Genomic DNA, 23,998 nt, shown 5'->3' with positions numbered 1-23,998 from the left:
CATTTTCAATTTTTTTATCAGCTGACGTAAAACACTCGATCCATTTACACTGAAGGCACAATGTTTCAAGCAAGTAGCAGTATGACCTGACTTGGCAGCGTCCAGTTAATTTGCTGTCATCACTGCCTATCACGACGCAGAGGAAAGAGAAGTGACCAGAAAGTTTCCCTGGTGCTGACACACGGGAAAGAACTCATGAAGCGTGTTGGCCTATCACTGTGGGGGTCCAAGTCAAAGAGCCAACCTCCCGGACCTCCCCAGGGCAACGCCCCTTCCAGGGCCACCTGCCCGGAAGGAACCCAGGCCGGATGTTACCATGTCCTTTCACTTAAGGCCAGGCATCAGCTCATTCATAGAAATCTACTGACGTTTTAAATTCTGGCAATAATTTCAAATGAAAAACAAAAGCCAATATGCTACGTGAGCCCATCAAAATCCCACCTAAGAGAGAAATACGGATAAGACCTGGTGAGCTGTATCAGTACCCTGGCTGTGATACTATACTGTACTTCTGTAAACTGCCACCATTAGGGGAACTGTTGCACAGGGAATTTCTCTATTATTTACAACCTCATGTGAACCTACAACGATCTGAGTAAGATTTTCAAGCAAACCAACCCAACTAGGAGCCAGATCCAGTTAAAGAGCTTTTGCACTTGGGTCAGGGACCAGTAAGCGAGGCCAGGCCGAACCTGGCCCACAGCTCTGGAGTTTCGAGGTGTAAACGAGGGAAGGATGGTGGGAGGGAGGAAGGGGAGAAACCCAAAGCGGGGACCATACACGGCCTGCAAGCCCTGTAACTGTCCTCCCTGTCTCTTCAGAGAGTCACGCAGGGCCCTGCCTCTAGACAGGTCCTCGGCAGCGTGGTCCCACCTGCAGCATCTGCACAGATGCTCTGCACCAGGGAGCAGGACCATGAACCAAGTCTTCATTTACAGTGGGTCCCTCTGTAAGTATTTATGACTAAAAAGTGCAAGGGGTCTATGCACACCCTGGAATGGGACTCAATCGTGAAAACAGAATGGAGCTCTGCAACAGGCCATGGCGCGGGTGAACCATGACCCTGTCGTGCTGAGTGAAAGAAGACACGAAAGGACAGACTGCAGGATTCTGCTTAAATACGGAGATGCATGGAGACGGCAGGTAGACTAGGGGCTCCTGAAAGCTCTGGGAAGGGGGAAGGAGGGCTTACTGTTTAATGGGCATATTCTATTTGGAATGATGAAAAAGTTTTGGAAATAGTGGTGATGGTTATACAACATGCTGTGAACATAACTAATGCCACTTAAACACAGTTAAAGTGGCAAATTTTGCATATACTTTACAACAATATGAAAAATAATGTAACAAGAAAAATCATATTACACAGTAAATGGATGAATTGTATGGAATATGAGTTATCTTAATAAAGCTGTTAAGAGAAAGATGAAGAAAAATAAGATACTAGAAACGAAGATCTAATGTATGGATACAAAAAGGTAACGATAAAAGGAAAAATTCAAGGAAACAGAGTACTAAAAACTGTGCAAATAAAAAGAATTCAGAAAATTTTCCACACGATTTAAAACCATGTACTTAAAGAGCATGTCACATACCTAAGAATACTGACCAAGAACGACTAACAGCAGCATATACTCTAACAAGATCACAAAACTTTAAATGGAACATTTTTGGACACGGAGGCTAAAAACCCCCACAAACAAACACCTAAATTAAAAAGGGAAAGCAGCCCTGTCTGGTGTAGCTCAGTGGACTAAGCAGTGGCTGGTTGCCGGTTCGATTCCCAGTCAGGGCACGTGTCTGGGTCACAGGCCAGGTCCCTGGTTTGGGGTGCATGAGAGGCAACCACACACTGATGTTTCTCTCCCTCTCGTTCTCTCTCTTACCCTCTGCTTAAAAATAAAATAAACGAAATCTTAAAAAGAAGAAGAAGAGCGAACGAGAACACCACCAAACGGGATGGCACTTCCCGTTGGAGCCAGCGGCAGTGCACAGAGGAGGCATCAGAGGAGGCATCAACGGGGAGGAAACGCGCCCTGAAGGCCCGTGGCCCGCACACCTGGCTCTCGGGCACAAAGACACAGCCAGGCCTGCAGTGCAGTGAGTCCAGCCTCCACCGGCGGCCTCCTGGAGAGCCCTGCTGCAGAAGGGGCCTCCGACCAACACAACGGCCAGAGTGTCACCACAGGACTAGCGAGGGCGCACTGAATGTAAGTCACTCCCTGCAGAACTGAGACGTGAAGGCTGGAGGGTGCACTGCGTAACTGCCACATGCTGACAATGTACAAAGGACACAACTATTTTTAAGGAGAGAGAATGGGAGAATATGCAAAAAAAAGGAATTAAAAAATCATATTTTCAGGACTACTGTGTTACAGAACCCACAGTATTTCATCGCCCTGTGTGCCCTGGAGAGCAGGGCGTGTCAGCACAGAAGAAAGAAGACGCAGACGCAGAGGTGAGACGGACCCCGGTCTGGAGCCGAGCGGGGCAGGCAGGAGCCGCGGCCCGTGCCAGGCGTGCGTGCGTGCGTCTGCGTGTGTGCTCAGGTCAGAATGTAAACACACACCCCCACACTGTCTTCTCCGTGTCTTGTTCCACAGGCAAGCACTAAATAAAAGAGTGTAATTACACTAATAACTGAAAAATGAACCTTTAAGACATGAAGCATTACTAGGACTAAAAAAGATTACTGCATTATGGGAAAAGGGGTTGAGTTTACAAAGACTAATAACTCAAAAATTCAATCTAACAATCTCTCTCCAACAAACAGTAAATGAAAGTGTACATATACAGAAAAGCCACAATTACAGCAATAAATTATCAAACCATAGAAACTTAAACACAATTCGAAAACTAGAAAAAAACAAGCTGAGAACCCCAGTGTCCACAGTGAAAACGTGTCTGGAGGATTCACCTTCAAAGGGACTCGTCTCACCTGTAGGGACAAATAAAAGCCATCGTCTGGTCCTGTCAGCTCAGCCCAGATCTTGGTGGCTTCCTCCCAGGACATTCCCCTCTCCACACTAATCTGTCAAAGAAACAACAACAATGAAATTTGACTCTTCCATGAGCACCCACCAAGGACGGCCCACCGGAACGCTGCCTGACTGTGAGACTCACTGTGTACAACTCCACGTGACCAGATGTCGAATATCCCGGAGTCAGAAACTTCTTAACATCACTTTTCCTCACTTTCTCATCTCCAGAGCCAAGATCTTGAATAAGAAAAAGCAACACATAAATGTTAAAAAAAAAGTTTTTAACAGGAATACATGCGATGGTTAAAAATCTTCCCACTTACCTAAGATTCCCATATCGTATCTTCCATTTTTTTTGGCATTCTGAACAACTGCAGTGAGCGTGTCTGCAAAATACTGAAATAGTGCGTTCTGTTGATGCACCTCCATGCCCAAAATCCTATTTAAGAACTTCCCGATGTTGTTATAATCTGTAATGACAAGGTTATAGGAAAGGTTTCATAGACACAATTGGCCATGACATTATGTTCATCAGAACTCAGTTCAAAGCCTCCCTGTCTCCTCTTGAGTCTTCCATCCCAACTTGTGCGCCGTTCCCAGAACAGCGAACGTCTGACCATCTCCATCTCCAGCAACTGGCTTGACCACAGCACACACTCAAAATGTCCGATGAACTGAGTTTTTGCATTTTCAACACCAGGTACTGAACACAGTCTGACATGAGAATGTTCCCCCAACATTAACTCTTAACTAGTAAAGTTTTGAAAGCTACAAGTCACTGAAGGTCAGCTCTGGCTGCACAGTTAGAATGTTTCGAAACTGTGAAAGGTAACACGCTGTCTGGGCTCCAGCTTGGACTTCACTTTTTAAAAAGCTTCACAGCTGCCCTGACCAGATCACTCAGCGGGTTGGGCACTGTCTTAGCAGAGCAGAATGTTGCAGGCCAGGTCCCCAGTACAGGGCATGCCAAGAGGCACCCAATTGATGGTCCTCTCTCAAATTGATGTTTCTCTCCATTTTTCTCCCTCCTTAGCCTTCTCTAAAAATAAATAAATAAAATCTGTAAAAAATAAATATCCCTGGCTGGTGTGGCTCAGTGATTCCGTCAGGGCACATGCCTGGGCTGCCAACCAGGTCCCCAGTAGGGGGCATGCGAGAGGCAACCACACACTGATGTTTCTCTCTACCTTTCTCCCTCCCTCCCCTCTCTCTAAAAATAAATAAAATCTTTGAATAGTAAATAATTAAATAGAAGCTTCACAGCTGATCATACATGCAACCTGCGTTGAGAACTGCTGCTCTTCAGACAGAAGCTGAGCCTCCCCTGAATAACCAGAACAGAAAGAGGCCGCCCAGAGTGCTCTGTGAGTGCTCAGTATAACACCGGGTGGAGAACCAGGAACTGGAAGCCCCCCCCCCCGGCTGACAGAAGCATAAGGAACCAAACGGGCCTCACTGACAGAGCACCAGCCATGTGCACCTGCCAAACCAACACCATTACCTTTATCAAGAGTGAGAATTCCCGAGCGGTCTTCCACATTTATCAGGCCGACTCCTATCAGTCCTTGCCGGACATCTGTAAGAAAATAAACCCATATAACACCTGACAGCCAAATCAGCTATTACCTGACCAGTCGAACCAGACCAAGCTCTACCATTAAGACAGCCCAGCACTGGCAGCGATGGCTCAGTGGGTTGAGCCCTAGCCTGCAAACCAAAAGGTCTTTCCGGTCTGACTGCTGGCCAGGTCCCTAGAGAGGGTATGCAAGAGGCAACTGATCGATACTTCTCTCCCTTCCCCCCTCACTTCCCCTCTCTCTAAAATAAATAAAATCTAAAAACAAAACAGAAAAGAAAGAACAAGACAACTTATGTATCTTCTGCGGCTCTCACTAGCTGAACTAGATGGAACCTGCAGTCCCCCGAGGCCTCCAGGCACCCTGAAACCTTAAGCTTCACACTGTATTTTGGTATTTCATAAAAATGGCTCATCTTTCCAAAAGCACTCTTTGGCAGGGGAGATCCCTGGCTACACAGCAGTTACCCGTGAAATTTACACAATTCTGAACATGTAGCAGAATACTACCTTACATAATTGTGTAAATAAGAACAGCAACATGCTTCCTTCCCAAACGTAACCTACCCGTATTCACAAGGTAACGCCCCCCCGCCCCCCGCTGCAATACATGTATAGTCAGCACGTTCTGAATCACGTTCTTCAGAGGGCAGGTTACGGAGCTCTAACAAATAATACTGTTGTCTCACAAAGTGAGCCCGAGAAAAGAATCCAGAGGAGACATGCAGACATGTTATTTACACCCTCGTGTGGCAAGTGAGCACTCTGCTGCACACTCAAAGCTGCTTAGATTCTATGGGTAACCATCATAGCCAAAGATGTCTACAAAACCTCCTCCTTTTGGAAATTCATTTTATGCCCAAAAATTACCAGTAGAGGCTGAGGTAAAAGTACATTAACAGCTGTTTACATGGGAAATAATACAATTAAATAAAAAACTATGAGTCCTAGCTAGGTAGCTCAACTGGTTAGAGCATCATCACAAGACACCAAGGAACTTCCAGCCAAGATGGAGGCGTACATAGACACACCGTGACTACTTGCACAACCAAAATAAGGACAAGAAATTAGAAACAAAATAACAACCAGAACTGACAGAAAAATTGAACTGTATGGAAGTTAGACTGCCAAGAAGCTGAAACACACACATGCATCCAGACCAGTAGGCAGAGCGGAGTCAGGTGGCCAAGTGGAGAGGGGTCGTGGCACAGGAAGCAGTGACACCAGGCACGTAAGGCACCCTGGGTGTACAGGTGGCAGCTGGCAGACCCAGCTAGGTGGCGATTGTGAAGCAGGGCACCATGCACAAGGTGGCTAGCTGACTGGCACAGGTCCCACATTCGCATGTAGATAACTGGGGAGCTAGACAGACGGCACGACCCAGTGCCCCAGTGCCAGAAAATAAAGCCTCAAAACACCGAATGAAAACACCTGTGGCAACTGAGGTGCAGGGAGAGACTCCCAACCTCACAAGAGAGTTCATTGGAGAGACCCAAAGGATCCTAGAATGTACACAAGCCCACCTACCCCAGGAACTAGCACCAGAAGGGACCAGTTTGCTTGGGGGAACGGGTGGAAGGGACTGAGGTCCAACAGAGAGCAGAGCAAGTGCCACTGTACCCTCTTGGACCCTGCTCCCACATACAGCACCACAACCTAGCTACTTGGGTTGCCCCGCCTTGGGGAACACCTAAGGCTACGCCCCTCATACCTAATAGGTGTGACAAGCCAACAAAAAAAAAAAAAGAAGAAAGAAAGAGAGAGAGAGAGAGAAGAAAAGAAAAGAAAAGAAAAGGAAAGGAAAGGAAAGAAAAGAAAAGAAAAGAAAAGAAAAGAAAAAATGGCCCAAACAGAAGAACAGAACAAAGCTCCACAGCAAATAAAACTAAGTAACCAAGAGACAGCTAACCTATCAGATGCAGAGTTCAAAGCACCGGTGATCATGAGCTCACAGAATTGGTTGAATTTGGTTGCAAATTAGATGAAAAAATGAAGGCTATGCTAAGTGAAATGAAGGAAAATGCACAGGGAACCAATAGTGGCGGGAAGAAAACTGGAACTCAAATCAATGGAGTGGACCAGAAGGAAGAAAGAAACAACCAAACAGAAAAGAATGAAGAAACAAGAATTCAAAAAAGTGAGGGACCTCCAGGACATCTTTAAACGCTCCAACATCCAAATTATAGGGGTACCAGAAGGGGAAGAGGAAGAGCAACAAGTGGAAAAGTTATTTTAACATATAATAAATGAAAACTTCCTCAATCTGGCAACAGAAATAGACTTCCAAGAAGTCCAGGAAGCTCAAGAGAGTCCTGGAGAAATTAGACCCAAGAAGGAACACGCCAAGGCACATCATCATTACATTAACCAAAATTAAAATGAAGGAGAGAATCCTAGAAGCAGCAAGAGATACAGAGACATTTACCTACAAAGGAGTTCCCATAAGACTATCAGCTGATTTCTCAAAAGAGACCTTACAGGCAAGAAGGGGCTGGAAAGAAGTATTCCAAGTCATGAAAGACAAGGACCTACTTCCAAGATTGCTCTATCCAGCAAAGCTTTCATTTAGAATGGAAGGGCAGATAAGCGCTTCTCAGATAAGGTCAAGTTCAAGGAGTTCATCACCACCAAGCCCCTTTTATATGAAATGTTAAAGGGACTTATTTAAGAAAAAGAAGATAAAAAACACATACAGTAAAATGACAGCACTCACAATTATTAACAACCACACCTACGAAAACAAACTAAGGAAACAACTACAACAGGAGATCACATGGAGGGTTAGCAACAGGGGAGTGGGAGGAGAGAGGGGGAAAAGGTACAGAAAATAAGTAGCATAGACAGTAGGTAGAAAACAGGGGGAGGGCAAGAATGGTATGGGAAAAGTAGAAGCTGAAGAACTTAAGACACGTGGACATGAACTACAGGGGGGAGTGTGAGTGGGAGAGGATGTGCAGGGTGGAGGGAAATGAAGGAGGGGATATGGGACAACTGTAATAGCATCATCAATAAAATATATTTAAAGAATAATAAAACAAACAAAACACACCAAGGTTGCACGTTTGATTCCTGGTCAGGGCACATACAAGAATCACGCCACGAATGCATCCGTGAGTGAACCAATGAATAGATGTTTCTCTTTATCTCCATCTTGTCCCCCAAAATCAATCAAAAAATTTTTTGAAAATTAATCTAATAAAATGACTTCCCTTTATTAATCTAGTCATAAAATGCAATATGCTGTCAAGAGCTAAAGCACTTCATATAAATAAAATTTAATAAATTTATTGCATACTATAATTGGTCAACATAGGTGTCTAGTAACTTATTTCTGAATTTTATGCAATGGAGGGTCAAAGAAAACTAAAAACTAAAGCAACACTGCACGTTGGAACAAACTTTAGTACCACCTTATCAGTACTCACTTTCCTTTGTTCTGATTATTTTTAATAGTTACCTTTAAAGAATTCTCCAGGATAGTCTGGAGGTGGTGATACCATAGGAGAATCTAGGTTTACAATGGATTTCATGACAATTTCTAATGCATTTCTTCCATACTGCAATTAAAACAAAAAACAAGTTTTAGCATTCGGGTACTATTCAATCATGTGATCAACTGAACAGTATAAAACTAATTATTGTAACAAAGATTCAAAAACAATAGGACTAAGTTATCTTTACACATATTTTGTACTCTCCAGTGCTTAATTTACACCTTTGCACACAGCAGACATTCAGCAAGTAACTTCGCTTCCAGGAACTCACACTTGATTCATTCACGAGGTGTATTATTTTCCTATTCTCCAACAAAAGTAATATTGTATTGCAGAGTTGATCACTAAAGACCCAACTGATATGTGAAATCCTATCTTACCGGGTATGGGGAACCACAATTTTACAGCAAAACGCTACGAGGAGGCATGATAAACGGTCCCCACAAGGTTTCAGAGACACTGAAGTCTGAACTGTACCTTATTATCAAAGTTGAACCTGCTCAGATCTCTCGATTCTGTTGCTCTTCTGTCACCATGAGTAAGTGCCCCCTATCAAAACACAAAATCCCCAGTCAAGGAACAGAAGACAGGTACCGCGTACCATCCTTTACACACATCTACACAACTCAACAACTCACCAAACTCTCAAGTCTTTTAGCAACGATAGATGCAAATCTTTGTTCTCCTGCCAATTCAGAAATCAGAAAGACATATTCGGGCGCGGTGACTTGGTTTGATCTATGAGTTCGCCCTGTAACAACATTTAAAAAAAATCAGCCTGTGTTCACTAGACAGAATTCTGAAGTCTATTTCTAGAATTTAACACTAAGATGATATCCAGACACCCTGAAACAAGAGGAAAAATACAAAACTGTGAAACGCTAAATGCTTGTATTATTGCTACCCTAGTGCAGTTAATCATGGTGTTGCTGATGCACACAGATGCTCTGGACTCTCTCCAAAGTCCTGTGTATGATCACGGTGTACCAGGAGCATGAGGATGGGAGGGAGGGAAGAGCGCCATGCCCTCCCTGAAGACCCCCAGAGCTAAAAAGTACATGAGTACACCTCAGGCAGGTGTGTGACAAAGACACCCCTGAGAGCCCTGGTCCTGGACAGGACGGCACAAGCCCCATGGAAGCCCACTGCAGCTGGTATACATTTTCAGACCCAGGTATAAATTCATGATGAACTCCCCCCTGGAAGGTATATACAAACCAGAAACACCTCCGAAATCTACACCTGTTCAGTTTCAAGATATCGGATGTTAATTACAGACTTTGATATGCACACGTCACCCCAATGACTCCACTGCCTATTGGTGAAATTAAGTGTAGGAACTTACCAAACTGCTGAATCGCTCTATCAGCACTCCAGGGCAACTCCAAAGTCATGTGAACTCTTCGCCTTTGATTTTTGGCTCTGCGATCTGCTTGTAACGAAATACCTGAGCTGGCAGCTTCTGATATGATAGCAATATTCTGTATCGAATGTAAGAGAAGAAAAGATCATCTCTGCACAAAGACACACAGAGGGATACACCCTTAGAAAAGTCCTTAGGCTGAATACTGGGGGTCCCTCCTGCCCACTCTCTTCTTCCTAAATTAAGAACTCCCAATTTTAGCTGAATGCATGGCTGCCCAGAATTAGGGTTACATTTCCCAGTCTCCCTTGCAGCTCAGGGTGGGCTACAACCAGTAGGTTGTACTGATGTGAACAAGGTTCAGAAAAGGTCCTTAAAACTGACAACATGCCCTTCCCCTCGTCTCGCCTGTCTGCTGGCTGAGATGTAGAAGTGCAATGAATGAATCTGAAACAGCTGCCTTATACAGAGGCAACTTGGAAACGCTGACCTGCACATTAGAGAACAAGACAGAAGATGCCTGCTTTTCAAGCAGCCATACCAGCCTTCATTCACCTATTCAGGAAGATGTGTGCAGGGGAGAATGACCTTCTACCTTGATTAAATCAGTATGACTGGGTTTTCTGGCACTGAACAGCCAAAATTAGTTCCAATTAATAAAATTCCCAAAGCATAGGGGAAATTCATGAAACAAGTACATAATAAAAAAAAGTACCATGTCTACCTACATCCTGTAAAATATCTAACATGAGCTTTTAAATACATTTAAGACACAATTTTGACAGCGCTGTCATCTACTTCCTAGTTGCAAAGCAGAAAAACCCAGTGACAAGTAATGCAAAGTATGGGGAAACAGAGATGATCTGATTCTCCCCCTTTCACACTGAGACGTGGCACTGAGTGGTGCTACCTATTTTTTAAAAATCTCATCAGCAAACACTTAAAGCGATTCCAACCAGATGGAGGAAGAACTGAGCTGAGAGCCTTAAAAGCTGATGAGGTTTATTTAACAGTAAGAGCCCCTGGGGATAACCGAACACTCTCCAGTGCTCGGCCAGGCCAGGCCAGGCCAATATTCACAAGTCACCCAGAGCCAACTGCCTAACACGACACGACAGAGTAACAAGAACAGCAGCCAAAGGACCATGGTACACTGGGCACACTGCACACGTCTAGATTCAGAATCAGACGAGGCGGGGCTGGCATTACACACATGTGGCGCCCCTGGGATGACCTGAGAGAATGCAGCATCCCAACATTCGGATTAAAGACTGCAAAGCCCTCCGAAGCTACCAAGAACCATATTTAAGTCTGTGTACAGCACAAAACACTTACTACATTTATTTTGGGAGAAAATAAAGCGTTCAGTGATTGTGTGCAATTATTTAAAAATATAAAATACAACATTCAAAAGGGATAATTTATACTAAAAGGAAAAGAACCTTCCTAAAATTAATCTATTGCCCTAAAGTATGGGCAATATTCTTATCAGTGAAGAGCATCCAGCCCTGGCTGGCATAGCTCAATGGACTGAGCACAGGCCTGCGAATAGAAGGGGCACTGGTTCGATTCCCAGTCAGGGCACATGCCTGGGTTGCGGGCCAGGTCCCCTGGAGGTGGGGAGGCACATGGGAGAAGCAATCACACACACTAATATTTCTTTCCCTCTCTTTCTCTCTCCCCTCCCCTCTAAAAAGAAATAAAATCTTTAAAAAATAAAAGAATGCCCAACCACCCCCAAAAGGGAGGGATCCGAGAAAAACATACCTTATCTCCATCCATAAATCTCTGTTTTTCTGTGATATTTAGTATTTCCACAGGGACATCAAGTTCGGATCTTGACTCGTAAGATATGCTTCCATCATCGTTGCTTACGACCCTCCCCTTGCGGCCGGTCATCTGCAGAGCCAAACAGACAGTGCCGTAACACTCACGGTGCCTGAGACTGGGCCCCGGACCCCTCACTGGGAAACCTGGTGCGGAGGAAGGGACGGCCACACAACGAGCACCGCACACCTGGGCTGTACCAGATGCTGCAACATGGCCCCTGGTTCTGAAAAGTTCCCACACCAGTGAAGGCAGCAGACATGTGGCAATGACCCCAGGGGCCACCAGTGACAGGTGCAGGGACAGAGACAAGCATCTCGGAGCAGACACTCAGGGACTAAGGGCAGAGCAGGGTGCTGAGACCCGAGAGTACGCCGGGCAGACCACCGTGTGACACCCACAGCACCGCCCGCGCTCCAGGGTTCCACAGACAGCAAAACCAGCAGAGTGAGACGCAGCCCTGCTCAAGACCCATTTACCTCAGCAACATTCTCAGGGCCACCAAGTTCATCAATAAGTTCATCCAGGGTATTAGGAGGGAGGTCTTCAGCCAATTTTTCTAGTTTGTCAAGTAGGTCCTTCTTCATCTGCTGGGCCCTTTCCACGGCATCCTGACTTGTTATAAGGCTACTGTTACTGTTGGTGTTACTGTTAGCTAGACAAAAATGCATTTGTTAGAAGTCGGTACAGAGTTTAAACGCTCGTTCTCTGTAAAAGCACGCCCCCCAGACAAAGCAGTGCTCACACGGACGGGTACCTGGTGCGCTGTTGGGAGCAGGCGAGACGACTGGTGTAGACGAGAAACTAGGTCGTTTCGATCCAAGACCTGATGCTAATAAGGCACTTTGAATGGAATCTGGATCTATACTTTTCTTTCTTTTTTTATCTTTGTTTTTTTTGTGGTCTTTTCGGATTAACCAAGGATCTGAAAGTTAACGAAAGATATATCAAATCATTTGTTAAAACACGTACAGAATCACCAAAGGAAAACAACTGAACTTTTTGGTATTGTCAGCTGGTAACTTGCGACTGCTTGCCAACTCCCGTGGCCCATGATGACACCCACACAATTCCGTGGTCTGAGGTTAAAAATAACTGCACTAACCTGAGGTCATCATCTCACATAAGTGAGCAAAACCTCTGTAGGACAGACAAGGTGAGAGCTCACCACCAAGCAGAGACTAGAATCTGTGTAACAATTTGTACTTCACAGGAAAAAAACGCATTCCAGACAACAGAGAGACAACTGCCCCTCAGTCCCGTTCAGCTGACGAGCTCACCGTCCTCATCGTCCTCGCTGGACTCATCTCGGAAGGGGTTGAAATCGTCGTCGTCCCCAGAGCTCATGTTTTTGGAGCTCTCGTAGTCACTCTCCTCGTTGTCGGAGGCATCAGACTCGCTCCCACTGTCATCGGAACTGCTACCAGTCAGGCCACCTACTTTTCGCGCCTTCTTGGCTTCTCGAGTTATTTCTTCACCTACCCTCAAAGCCCAAACAAGAGAGTCAGCCCCCACTCGGTGTTCCAAAAACCCAGGAAATTATGTTTAGTTCATCAGTTAATTCAAATGAGACTGGTCGGGGAAAAAAGCATTTATGCGAGTATGTAACAACAAATAAAATGCACAAGTAAGCACTAACCTTCTGAACTTTCATAGAAATTAGGTCACATTCAATTATTCTTTTTTTAAAAATAAAAGTAGTTAAAAAAATTAAGATTTTATTTATTTATTTTAGAGAGGGGAAGGGAGGGAGAAAGAGAGGGAGAGAAACATCAATGTGTGGTACCTCTCCACGCCCCAAATCGAGAACCTGGCCTGCAACCCAGGCACGTGCCCTGACTGGGAATCAAACCAGCAACCCTTTGGTTCACAGGCCCGCACTCAATCCACTGAGCCATACCAGCCAACCAATTATTCTTAAGAAAAAATTAGAGAAATAAATATGAACTCAAAACTGCCTTCAAGTATACAAGTTTCAAAATCAATTCAGAAGAGATCAAACAATCAGAATCTCTGCCACTGTCACAATTTAACTGTCTTATCAGGTTGAGAGACAAAGTCTGAGTTTTGCAGAATACTTAAATCAATAAATATGTCCTTGGTGAGGATATTTAAAACAAACAAACAAAACAAAATCCTGGGTTGAAAAAAGAACCGTAAAACAAAAAACACTTTACGAACACAGCTGAGTCTTAACGGCACGGGTTTGAGCTACTTGGGCCCACCCGCACACAGATCTTTCTCAGTAATCACTGTAAATGTGTTTTCTCTATGAGTTTAATGACATTTCTTTTCCTCTAGCTTACTGTAAAAATACAGCATACAATGCACACAACATAGAGAATGTGTTTACTGACTGCTGTGAACTGACGGGGCTTCCAGTCAGCAACAGGACACACGGAGAACAGACTGACAACCACCAGAGGGGAGGGAGTGGGGTCTGGGTGCGGGTGAGGAGTAAGCAAAAAACAAAAGCAAACCAACCGCCTAAGAACAGTCCGGTGATCACCAGAGGGAGGGGGGTGGGGCAGTAAGAGAGGGTGAAAGCGGGACAGACGGTGACAGAACGAGACTTGACTTGGGTTGGCGAATACACAATACAATATGCACATAATGTATGAAAGATTGTACCCCTGAAGCCTGCAATTTTATGAACTAATGTCACCTCAATAAATCCAATTTAAAAAACAGGCTATTTAGTAGTTAAGTTTTGGGGGATTCAAAAGGTGTAGATGTTTTGATTGCACAGGGGGTTAGAGCCCTGCATTCTTGTGTTGTTCAAGGGGCGATTGCACAAAAAGTGTATAAAATGCATTTTTAGCCCCGGCTGGTGTGGCTCAGTGGATTGGGTGCCAGCCTGCAAACCCAAAGGTCACCAGTTCCTTCCCTGGTGGCCAGGGCACATGCCTGGGCTGTGTGTGGGTCGGGTGCCCAGCAGGGGGGTGCGAAAGGAAACTATACATTGATGTTTCTTTCCCTGTCTTTCTCCCTCCCTTCACATCTCTCTAAAAATAAATAGAATCTTTAAAAAAAAAAAAAAAGGTTCACATATTTAAGATGCTACTAATCCAAGACATTACTTTCCACACCAGTAAGGTAAAAAAAAATTGCCAGTTATACTATAACAACCACCCACTTTCAGGCACATTAGAAGTATAACAATGTATTTTTTAGAATGAATGAAATAAGGTTCCAGTGTCAAGCATTAAGTTTAAAGCACACAGCACCACATTCTTCACTATGTTACTCTTACTATTAATAGAGAAAGAGCTTGAAAAAGTAACTTCTCAAACAACGTAAGCACCTAAATACAAACCCAAGTTTGCATTGCTATGAAATGTCTAACAAACCTGAGCTAGTGTATTCCCGAGAATGGAAAAAATAGACTAACAGAAGCCTCTTTCAGAAAGAATATAAAGACACATGCAGGCAGGCTGAGAACAGAGAGGCCCGGAGTTTGGTTCCCACATATCCCCCAATAGCTGTATGAACAGGGGAAATCTCCTTAACCTCTCAGTCTTCCTGTGCCTTAACTTCCTGTTTATAACACTGAAAACTATGGGTGGCTGGTATGGCTCCGTGGACTGGGTGCTGACCGGTGAACAGACAGGTCACCCCTTCGATTCCCGGTGAGGGCACATGTCTGGGCTGGGGACCAGGTCCCAGTTGGGAACATGCAAGAGGTAACCAAGAGATGTTTCTCTCCCTTTCTTTCTCCCTTCTTTCCCCTCTCTGAAAATAGATAAAAATCTTTTTAAAAATATTTAAAAAAAAACTGAACATCATGCCTTGCACTATTCAAATGATTCCAGCTCTAATTTAAAACGGGTTATTGTGCATTTAAAACTACATGAGCGATGGGGAAAATACGTAGCCATTTGCTGATTCAAGGCAGGCAGTTAAGTACCGAAATAAATCTGCTTCAAAATGCTCAAATCTACACTACTTTCAACATAAACAAACAATCAAACCAACCAACCACCCACCTTTCCGCTTCTTTATTTTCTTTTCTTTACAAGGACTATCGCGTGGTGAACTGCTGTTACTTGGAGCTGTTAGGTCGATTCCCAGGAGACTATAGAGCTTTTTCCTGTCCGGAGCAGGGAAGTGTTTCTCAATGAGCGACTGCAGCACTCCTCTGTTTGCAGGGCGGGGGGGCGGGAGGAGTGACGTGAACAATTCAGTTTATTAAATTACTATGTAGAAAAACCTCACTACGAATACTTCTTAAAAATCAACACTGTTCAATCTTACAAAATATTGATTATCCAGCTCAAATGAATTTTAATATTCAAAGAGAGGGCCATCCAAATTCAATATACTGTAAGCTGAGCCGAACAGGGAGCTTGTACACTTTTTAGTAGCTCTGTATTAAAAAGCAAACGGTTGAAACCTTTTTTAATGTTTTATTTAACTCAGACTGCTTCAGCAGGTAAGCAGTGAGCCGCTGCACTGTCCCACCTGTGGTCTCCGAAACCTGGTGTGCGCTGCACACTCACAGCACTTTGTGTGGCTGGGCCCCGTGACTGGCTCGAGCGCCCCGTGAGACCAGTGGCCATTGTATTAGGTGGGCAGTGCGAGGCACACAAGCACAGATTAGCAGGGGGGTGTTTTGCTTTTAAAAGCAGTTTTTACTTGTATCTATCTTAAATGGAGCCACTTGAACGTATCCCCTAAAGGAAGACACAGTATGGTAGAAAATCATTTTGCTAATTTTACTACCAGAATTAGAATGGGCGGTTCAGACAAACAGAAAAACAGTACCAAAATAATTTTTTTAGGAACTTATTTTTTACTATCTTATGACTGCTTGTGATTATTAGAGCTTCCTAAACCGAGGCAAACCAAACCTGTTTCTTAACTGTTTCCCACTTACTGAAGCTGTAATTTCAAGTGCACAAAGGTGACCCTGAAAAGGACCCTATGCTCAGCTGTCTCAGGCGCCCACAGGGCGCAGGGCTAACAGAAACTGGGCCCTTCCTCGGTCCAGAGCCCGAGAACCCTGCTGTTGGAACGTGCCCCATCTCGGCACCACTGCTGTCCCCCAGCAGAGACACTCATGTATCCACACAGGGTTGCAAAAACTGACGTCGGTAAAACTTAAAAAAGGGGTACTGATGAATCAAATATTTTGCTTCCAGGAAATACCAACATTTAAACTAATCTAAGAATTTTTCAACCGGGGTACCACAAAAATTTTTTAAATACACACCACCTATTTCCCCAGGGGCATAAACTGCTTTTCCCTTAGACGTCAAATAAAGAAATGACGACAACAGCCGACATAACAATAGCTGTCCCGTACAAATGAATCAAAATTATGCGTATTTTGGTCAGATCGAGAAGAATACTGAGAGGGGACCCAAAATAAAACCCTGAAATTGTCCTCTGGAGGGCGGGGCCCTTGTAGTATCGGCTCCTCACTGAGTGTTTTAGGAACCCATTTGCATCAGGGCACCACTTAGTGTTGTTGTGAGAAGCTGCGTTTGGATTCAGCAAATTTTTTTTTGAAGACTTTTTAACACATCTGCCCATTTCATGGTAGGTAACTTATGTTCACACCCACCCACACTGTGCTGAGTGGTCAGCAATTTTTGAACAAAAACATGCCCCCGTGCCCCACCCTCCCTATTCACCCCATTCCACTCTGAGAAATCCCCCCCAAATGAAAGAAGCCCTCAGAGGTGTGGAAGAGATGAAACAAACAGCAAAGCACTAAAAGGCATCAAAATTCCTGAGTTCAAAAACTGTTTGAGCAGTGGGAAAAAAGTCTCGGGAGGTGTACTGTGTCAAATGGAGAGTACTTTGAAGGTGACTGAAGTTTAAACATGTTAAAATAAATACACAATTATTTACAAGCAGATTATGGGTTTATTTGGGTCCCCCCTCATATAATAGTTTTTGGTGTACTGCAAAAGTTTAGTTGGTGTTCCATGAGCTAAAGAAGACTGAAAATCACTAAGTAAAAACTCAGAACCAGAAGACATTACTTGGCAGTTGACACGAAGTCATTCAGCTCCCCGCCGCCCTCTTCCAAGGCCTCCAAGGTCCTGGCTTCTCCTGTCGACTGCAGACCGATGACCACGCACTTAGGGAAGGAGAAATTGACACACAAGTTTATGTGGCAGTTAAACACGAACATGTGCACGTGGCTGTTTAAAGACACTGTAAATACTAAAAAAAAGATTCCAAACAAATGACCATCATTGTACATGTGTGCTCACTTAGACCAGGTACATTTGAGACATGCTTTGTGTGGAAACTTAGCTGGGAAAACAGGATCACAGCAGTGGACATGACTGAAACCCCTGCCCAGTCTCTCTGTGCTGCAAGGAGACATACACTCATCAAAAAGCAAAAGCCTTGAGAAATACAGATCCATGCCCCGGCCGGGTACTCTCTGTTGGTTAGTGTTGACCCAATACACCAAAGTTTTGGGTTCAATCCCAGATCAGGGCACATGTAAGAAGCAACCAATGAATACATAAATAAGTGAAACAACAAATCGATGTCTCTCTCCCCTGCCCCATTCCACTCCCTCTTCAAAACAAATCAATTACACATATTATATACATATCTCCCCACATGTTATCAGTGGTTATATCTGTGTACGACCAAAATTTAGTCATGTGCTCTGGCTGGTGGGGCTCAGTGGACTGAGCATAGGCCTGCAAACTAAAGGGTCACTGGTTCAGTTCCCAGTCAGGGCACGTGCCTGGGTTGCGGGCCAGGTCCCCGGTGGAGGGCTCACAAGAGACAACCACACATTGATGTTTCTCCCCTTCTCTTTCTCCTTCCCTTCCCCTCCCTCTAAAAATAAGCAAATAAAATCTTTAAAAAAACAAAACAAAACAGTCACATTTACTTCTCTACATCTTTTTGAGCTATCAAAATTCTTTCCAACCAGGCACTGAGTCCATTACTTTAAAAACCATCTTTCAGTTTTAACTACATTAATCGTTTTGCAACTATCCTTTAGAAAGAGGCTTTACAAGTAGAAAACCTCAATACCCAAAAGACTTAAAAACACACACACATAAGCAAAGAGTAAACTAAACCTCTCAACGCACTGTCCGACTTACTTTTCCATTCTTGATTTCCTCGCGAGCTAGCTGCACAACCCGCTTCACTTTGGATGCTATGCACAAGTACTTGAAGAACCGCTGGTGCGCAGACCAGAACTGCCCCCACATGGACTTCTTCATGCGCTGCTCAGCGTCAATCAGGTCTGCCGCTTGCTGAAACCGCTCCCTGGCAATGACCCACTGAGGACAACAATCAACGCCTTAGGTGTTTTGTCTTCGAGCGAGTGCACAGTATTAACTAGTTCAGCCGAAACAATGTTAAGGGCAAGACTATTTAACATTAATTGAATGAAGCATAATCAGTAACTTGGGATCTTTAAAAATTTCTTCTAAGATGCTCACACAGAGTTGCCTCAAAATTCTTATTAACTAATCAAGTGTTTTAGGAAATAATTACATTGTGATTTTTTAAATTATGCAACTAAAACAATGGCTATTTTTATAAGTTAGCAAAGAGAAGGCTTCGAATATGAAAAAAATAAGAATCTGGTGATTTACCTGTTGTTTTCTAGCAGAAATGGACCCTTGTGGGCTGACCCACATTACACTGAACAAAACTAAGAGAAACTTAGTGGGTACGTTAAAAACAGTAGGAATTAAGAAAAAACCCTCACCAGCTTGACTGCTTTGTTATACATCTTCACATAGCTCTGGGACAGAAGAACCTCCTCGATTTTGAAGGTCACTCCAGTAAAGCTCAGCTGTCGAGCAATATACATGCCCCTGAGCTTCATGTCCATAGCAACAATCTCCATGGCACCAACGCCTCTGAATAAAATTAAAACACACAGTAACTCTCGGTAAATACAGCAGGGCTCTAATGGACATGAGAGCGGTCTCGGCAGCACCCATCTCTGAGACTGCTCCTGAGAGCGGTCATGAGCTGCATTACCTTCGTTCCACAGCTTGGATGAAATCACTGAACTCTCTAAACGGAGTTCCTTCACCCCATATTCCAAGTCGGTTCATGTAGGCCATGTTTCGTGGTTCAGAAGCACCTGGAAAACACCAAAATAAAACATGTTTCAGCTGAAAAGATAACCTACGCACATTTCTTTTAAATAAATAGCTACTCACCAGTGGCACTGGCATAGACAACTCTGGCCTTTGGCAATTTGTTCTGAAGCTCTAAGACTGCTAAGCCTGTCTTGGTTGGCTTTGAAGAACCAACAGGACACAAGTTTTTTGCTTTATGACATTCATCAAACACTATCTGTAAGAATGAGTTAAGGAATGAATCACAGTAGCACATGTCTTCAATCTTTCAGGGAGTTAACTTTTATTTCCCCAGGCACTGGGAAAGTCCAAGATTTCTAGGGGGATGGCCCTGGGATAAAACTCAAGATTATTAGAGGAAAGGATGCTGTTGATAATACACCCGTGGGCATTAACCAGTTTTTTAAAATACCCACAGACCTATGGTCCAGCTTTGCCAAACCATGACATTTTGTCGTATTTGCTCCGGATTCCTCCTTCCTTTTTCATTACGATCACAATCATCAAGGAAGCCCTCTGTGCGCCTCTCCGGGGCTTCACGCCCCCCCCCTGAGGTCTTGGAGGCATCTACGCACTTCGGTGTTCACTGGAACCAGACACTCAGTCCACAGTCAGAAAGAATGGAGAAAACGGCCTGCCACACAGACAGCTCTGGCAGGTTTTGTCAGCAGAAGCCTGACCGGTAAGCCTCGTAGCCAGCATTTCAAACACCGCAGTCCCCGCCTGCAGGACAGTGTGCGGCAGCAACCGAGCCATGAAGGCTTTAAGGCCGGTTCCCCCTCAGGTGCTTCACCACGTAGACGTGCGTTGGGGGTCTCCAGGAGGGAAGTATGGTCCTCAGCATTCTGCACACCTATGGACACTGTCCTACACCAGAACACAAATACTGGCTCCTATTTGAAGCCAAAGGACAGAATCCGTTCTGATCCCCTGGGACTCCGTGTAACCATTAAAGTCGGCATCCCAGCAACTTCTTTAATCTGGGGATTCCTGGTTTCCAAATGTCCGCCCTTACGCTAACTTTTGTGTCATTAACGAATGTAAAAACATCTGCTACAAAGGATACCACACCGTCGAAGTCATCACCGCACCAGTGTAGAAGCTGTTTTAACCTTGTTTTATATTTTCCGCCGGACTGGCTTTCGCCGATGAGGGAAGAATAAGTAGCAAAAATAACACCCTTTTTCACACTCCCATTATGTTTGGAAGAAATTTTTCCATACTTAAACTAAAAAAGAGCAGAGAAAAAATTTAGGAAACATACTTTTCTCTCTGAAACATTTACCCCACCCACACTTCCACAGGAGGCTGGTGGTCCTCGGTGGGCTGCTCAGGGAAGGCAAGGCTCCCTGAGATCACACGTAAAATGTCTGACACACGTGAGTGCACACACACACTGTGCACCCACACAAATGTGCACAACTTTATGGTGCAAGGGTCCAGTCCTCAGAGTCTTAAAAAAGCCTATCACCAAAAAGATTGCTAACCAAACTCCCCTACAGAGGTCATGTTTACTCTACAAATATTTTTTATGCATTTAATATGCAAAGCACTGTAATTAAGTTCTGAGGGAAACATAAGAATCATTGATTAATAGTTAATGTGCCCTCCTTCAATTATGCTGACTCAAATCAAAAATACTTCAATGCCAGTCACATGCTTTTGTTCTGACCACTCAGTCGTCATTCAAGCCGTGGAACTTGACATGTTGGTCCAATGAGGAGCACTCACCCCAAAAAAGCCCTGGTGAGCAGGGCAACAGCTTAGGACTCACGTGGCAAGTAGTTTACGTCCCTTATTTTCAAAGGGCCAAAGGAAGGGACTCGAGGACCCGAGTCTATTCTACCCTGTAACCCCAGCAATTTGTGTATAGATGGAAAACAGTCAACATTTGCTAAAAATTAAGATTGTAATAAAAAATAACTGTGTTTTAGACAGTAAGACGCACTTTCTTCCACTTGACAGAACTGTCTCAACACGCATGCAGGTACGGACACGCAAGTCCACTGGGTGCACAAGCATCTCCGCCGGTGTCCACACCACATGGGGCTGATGCTGCAACGGGCACAGCACAAGGCCTGCCCACGCAGCCAGGGTATATCCTGCCCTTCTGCAGTGATGAGTTTCATCCGCACATAGTAACAAAATAACAGGACTGGAGAATAAACCCAAGAAAGAGACAATACACCCGGGGTTATTTTGTTACGAACCCCACCTGGCACCGCGCGTGACCACGCAGTCACCCACGCACTACCAGAGGCCAGCAGTCATCAGGTTTTCTGTGAAATAACTCACTGAATCCCTGTAACAACTCTCCGGAGTAGAAATGGATTATTCCCACATCGTACATATGGGGCAACATTTACTGAACAACCAGCTGAACAGGAAACTTTCTCATACCTTATTTAATGAATGGACCAAAATGTTTTTTGCTCCGATATCTCTCAAATCTCTTTCAGCATCATACTTTAAATCATTTGAAACACTGAACCTGCCAACAAAAATAAACAAATGCATAAATAAATGCAGATTCCATTGTTCAGGCAGTTTTCAGGAAAAAATAAAACCAAGTGCTGGAGAGACCAGCGCTCCCGGACGCCCCCACAGCCGCGCTGGCACTCACCACAGCGCTCGTTTCCTGCTCAACAGATAGTTCTCATAGATGATCCCGGCGATCGTCCTTCCCTTCCCTACGCCGGCACCGTCGCCAATTAAGAAGCCAGCACGATCTCCATTAGGTAGGAATGTTTCATGTTGCTGCAAAAAACCAGAGAAGGCTGGCAATTAATCTAACCCCCTTAATATTTTGGTGGTCGGTCTTCCATACATGGTTTTGGGGTTACATTCACATGATCTACGTTTACATAAACGGCACCCAGTTTGGCTCAGTGTGGACACTTTCTTTCCACCTACCACACACTCAGTCTTGCTCCTCTCACATGCACCAAATAACTAACGTTAACGGACTGATGCCCATTCTCCCACGCCCCTTCCCACACTCACACAACCAAAAACGAACTTTTACGTCATATACATGTAGGGGCGGGCGGCTACCTGGCCATTATTTAATTTACGAAGACAGAGTATGACAGAACCCTTCAGAACCCGCGGGCATAACTCTGACGCGCTGTCTGGAAAGCTGACACGACACCCGAAGAGTAACACCTGGTCCCTCCGTCACCCCCAAGGCTGCGGCTTTCAGCCATTGCGGGGAAGAGCTGCGACAGCCTGTATGCTTTGTTCTCAGCCAGTGTTCTACGGGCTAGACCCCCAGCAACGGTACTTCTGGGTTGAAGGGTACGTGTACTGAAGTTTTAATGCGTAAGCCCAGTGCGTTCCAAAAGGGCCCGTGTGGCCTCTGTCATTTCCACAGGCAGTACCCTCCCCACATCTGTGCTACCTCCATTTAACTTTCCAACACACAGAACACCCACAAAAATCACAGCCACAAGTTTTTCATGCAAGAAAAACTCACCTGTGGGCTAAAAACAATGATGTATAGACTAAACATAAGCAGGGCGCGCAGTCACGAAGGAGCGCTGCTCACCTGGGCTGCATACGTGATCGCCTCAAGCTGCAGTGCCGACAGCCAGCCGTTGTCGATGGTCTCCTCGGAGATGGACGTCTTGTACCAAACATCAGGAGGGGTAACGCTGGATAAAGAACTGGTTTCCACCACAGCGTCCGGGTGACGTAGGCCAATTTTCACTAAATGGGAAAGTTTAAATACTTCATTTTAACGATTCTAGATAATGTCCCCAGTTTTATTTTGAGATACTGCGTGTTCTTCCTCTGACAGAAGATCTGAGTAAGTAACCACACACTCTGGGACTCTACGACAAGTCACTGATGACCAGGAGGGTGCCATTTACGCCAACTGAGCCCTGGCCGGGCAGCGCAGCCGGCGAGAGCACGGCCCACCCACGGAAAGGCTGCAGGCCCCATGTGGGTCAGGGCTGCGCCTCAGCTGCAGGTCTGCTCTGGTGGGTGTGCGTGGGGGAGGCAAGAGACTGATGTTTGTTCTCCTCCCCCCTTCCTAAAAAAAATCAGTAAAACACACCTTCCAGTGAGGATTTTTTTAAAAGTACGGTCTTAAAAATTAAAAAAAAAACTCTTGCCTACAAAATTAAACAGCAACTAATTCTCAAAAGTGTATGAAGTGAACATAACTTAAAGTCGGCGCCAACAACCCTCTTCTATTATTAAAGGGCGAGGAGGGAAGTGTCTGCAGCTCTGCAGAGCATCCGGCCTCTCGCACGCCCACCAACACTGCTGTCGCAGCGCAGCCCACAGATAAACCAACGGGCAGGGCTGTGCTCCAATAAAACTTTATTTACAAAAACAGGCAATGGTTCGGATTTACTTTGACAAACTCTGGTTTAAAGGGCCATCGAAATAATTTCAATCCTTTGGGGAAGAGACTATTACTGGAAAGGAGGGACACAAAATTTCGGAAAGTACAACCTAAAACTCATTATAAGTGACCAGATATGTATAGGATCTTAGAGCCAATACATGGTTGGCAAATAGGTTTTTAGTTTAAGTGGTATTGTTAGCGGCTTTTTATAGAAACCCAGAGTATACAGAAGACAAATTCTAACTCTAAGTATTTTTCATATTACTTAATTTAATGAAAACATGAAAAATTTTATACAAATTATTAATTTTCATGGCCA

The 23,998-nt window shown here is 44.6% G+C and overlaps 1 protein-coding gene across 5 annotated transcripts in view; it reads right to left on the bottom strand.

Annotated features, from left to right (window-relative positions):
• SBNO1 (strawberry notch homolog 1) overlaps window positions 1–23,998 on the bottom strand; it is a 50,786-nt gene that overhangs the window by 6,255 nt on the left and 20,533 nt on the right. For all 5 annotated transcript variants that reach the window (XM_053669758.1, XM_037160877.2, XM_053669757.1 and 2 more), the window contains 22 exons: window positions 22,870–23,030; window positions 21,946–22,079; window positions 21,723–21,813; window positions 20,389–20,550; window positions 19,404–19,539; window positions 19,219–19,324; window positions 18,941–19,094; window positions 18,324–18,506; window positions 17,232–17,329; window positions 15,228–15,379; window positions 12,522–12,719; window positions 11,999–12,166; window positions 11,721–11,896; window positions 11,182–11,313; window positions 9,397–9,532; window positions 8,690–8,802; window positions 8,529–8,600; window positions 8,015–8,114; window positions 4,483–4,557; window positions 3,305–3,451; window positions 3,124–3,218; window positions 2,939–3,031 (listed from right to left, as the gene is read on the bottom strand). In XM_053669758.1, coding sequence (XP_053525733.1) covers window positions 2,939–3,031; window positions 3,124–3,218; window positions 3,305–3,451; window positions 4,483–4,557; window positions 8,015–8,114; window positions 8,529–8,600; window positions 8,690–8,802; window positions 9,397–9,532; window positions 11,182–11,313; window positions 11,721–11,896; window positions 11,999–12,166; window positions 12,522–12,719; window positions 15,228–15,379; window positions 17,232–17,329; window positions 18,324–18,506; window positions 18,941–19,094; window positions 19,219–19,324; window positions 19,404–19,539; window positions 20,389–20,550; window positions 21,723–21,813; window positions 21,946–22,079; window positions 22,870–23,030 — 2,882 coding nt within the window. The remainder of the gene's footprint in view (window positions 1–2,938; window positions 3,032–3,123; window positions 3,219–3,304; window positions 3,452–4,482; window positions 4,558–8,014; window positions 8,115–8,528; window positions 8,601–8,689; window positions 8,803–9,396; window positions 9,533–11,181; window positions 11,314–11,720; window positions 11,897–11,998; window positions 12,167–12,521; window positions 12,720–15,227; window positions 15,380–17,231; window positions 17,330–18,323; window positions 18,507–18,940; window positions 19,095–19,218; window positions 19,325–19,403; window positions 19,540–20,388; window positions 20,551–21,722; window positions 21,814–21,945; window positions 22,080–22,869; window positions 23,031–23,998) is intronic.

This window comes from Artibeus jamaicensis, unplaced genomic scaffold (assembly GCF_021234435.1).
Source record: "Artibeus jamaicensis isolate MK-2021 breed Jamaican fruit bat unplaced genomic scaffold, CSHL_Jam_final contig_525, whole genome shotgun sequence".
Lineage (NCBI taxonomy): Eukaryota > Metazoa > Chordata > Mammalia > Chiroptera > Phyllostomidae > Artibeus > Artibeus jamaicensis.
The sequence above is the reverse complement of the archived record's forward strand: the minus strand, read 5'-3'. Positions and strand labels throughout refer to the sequence as shown.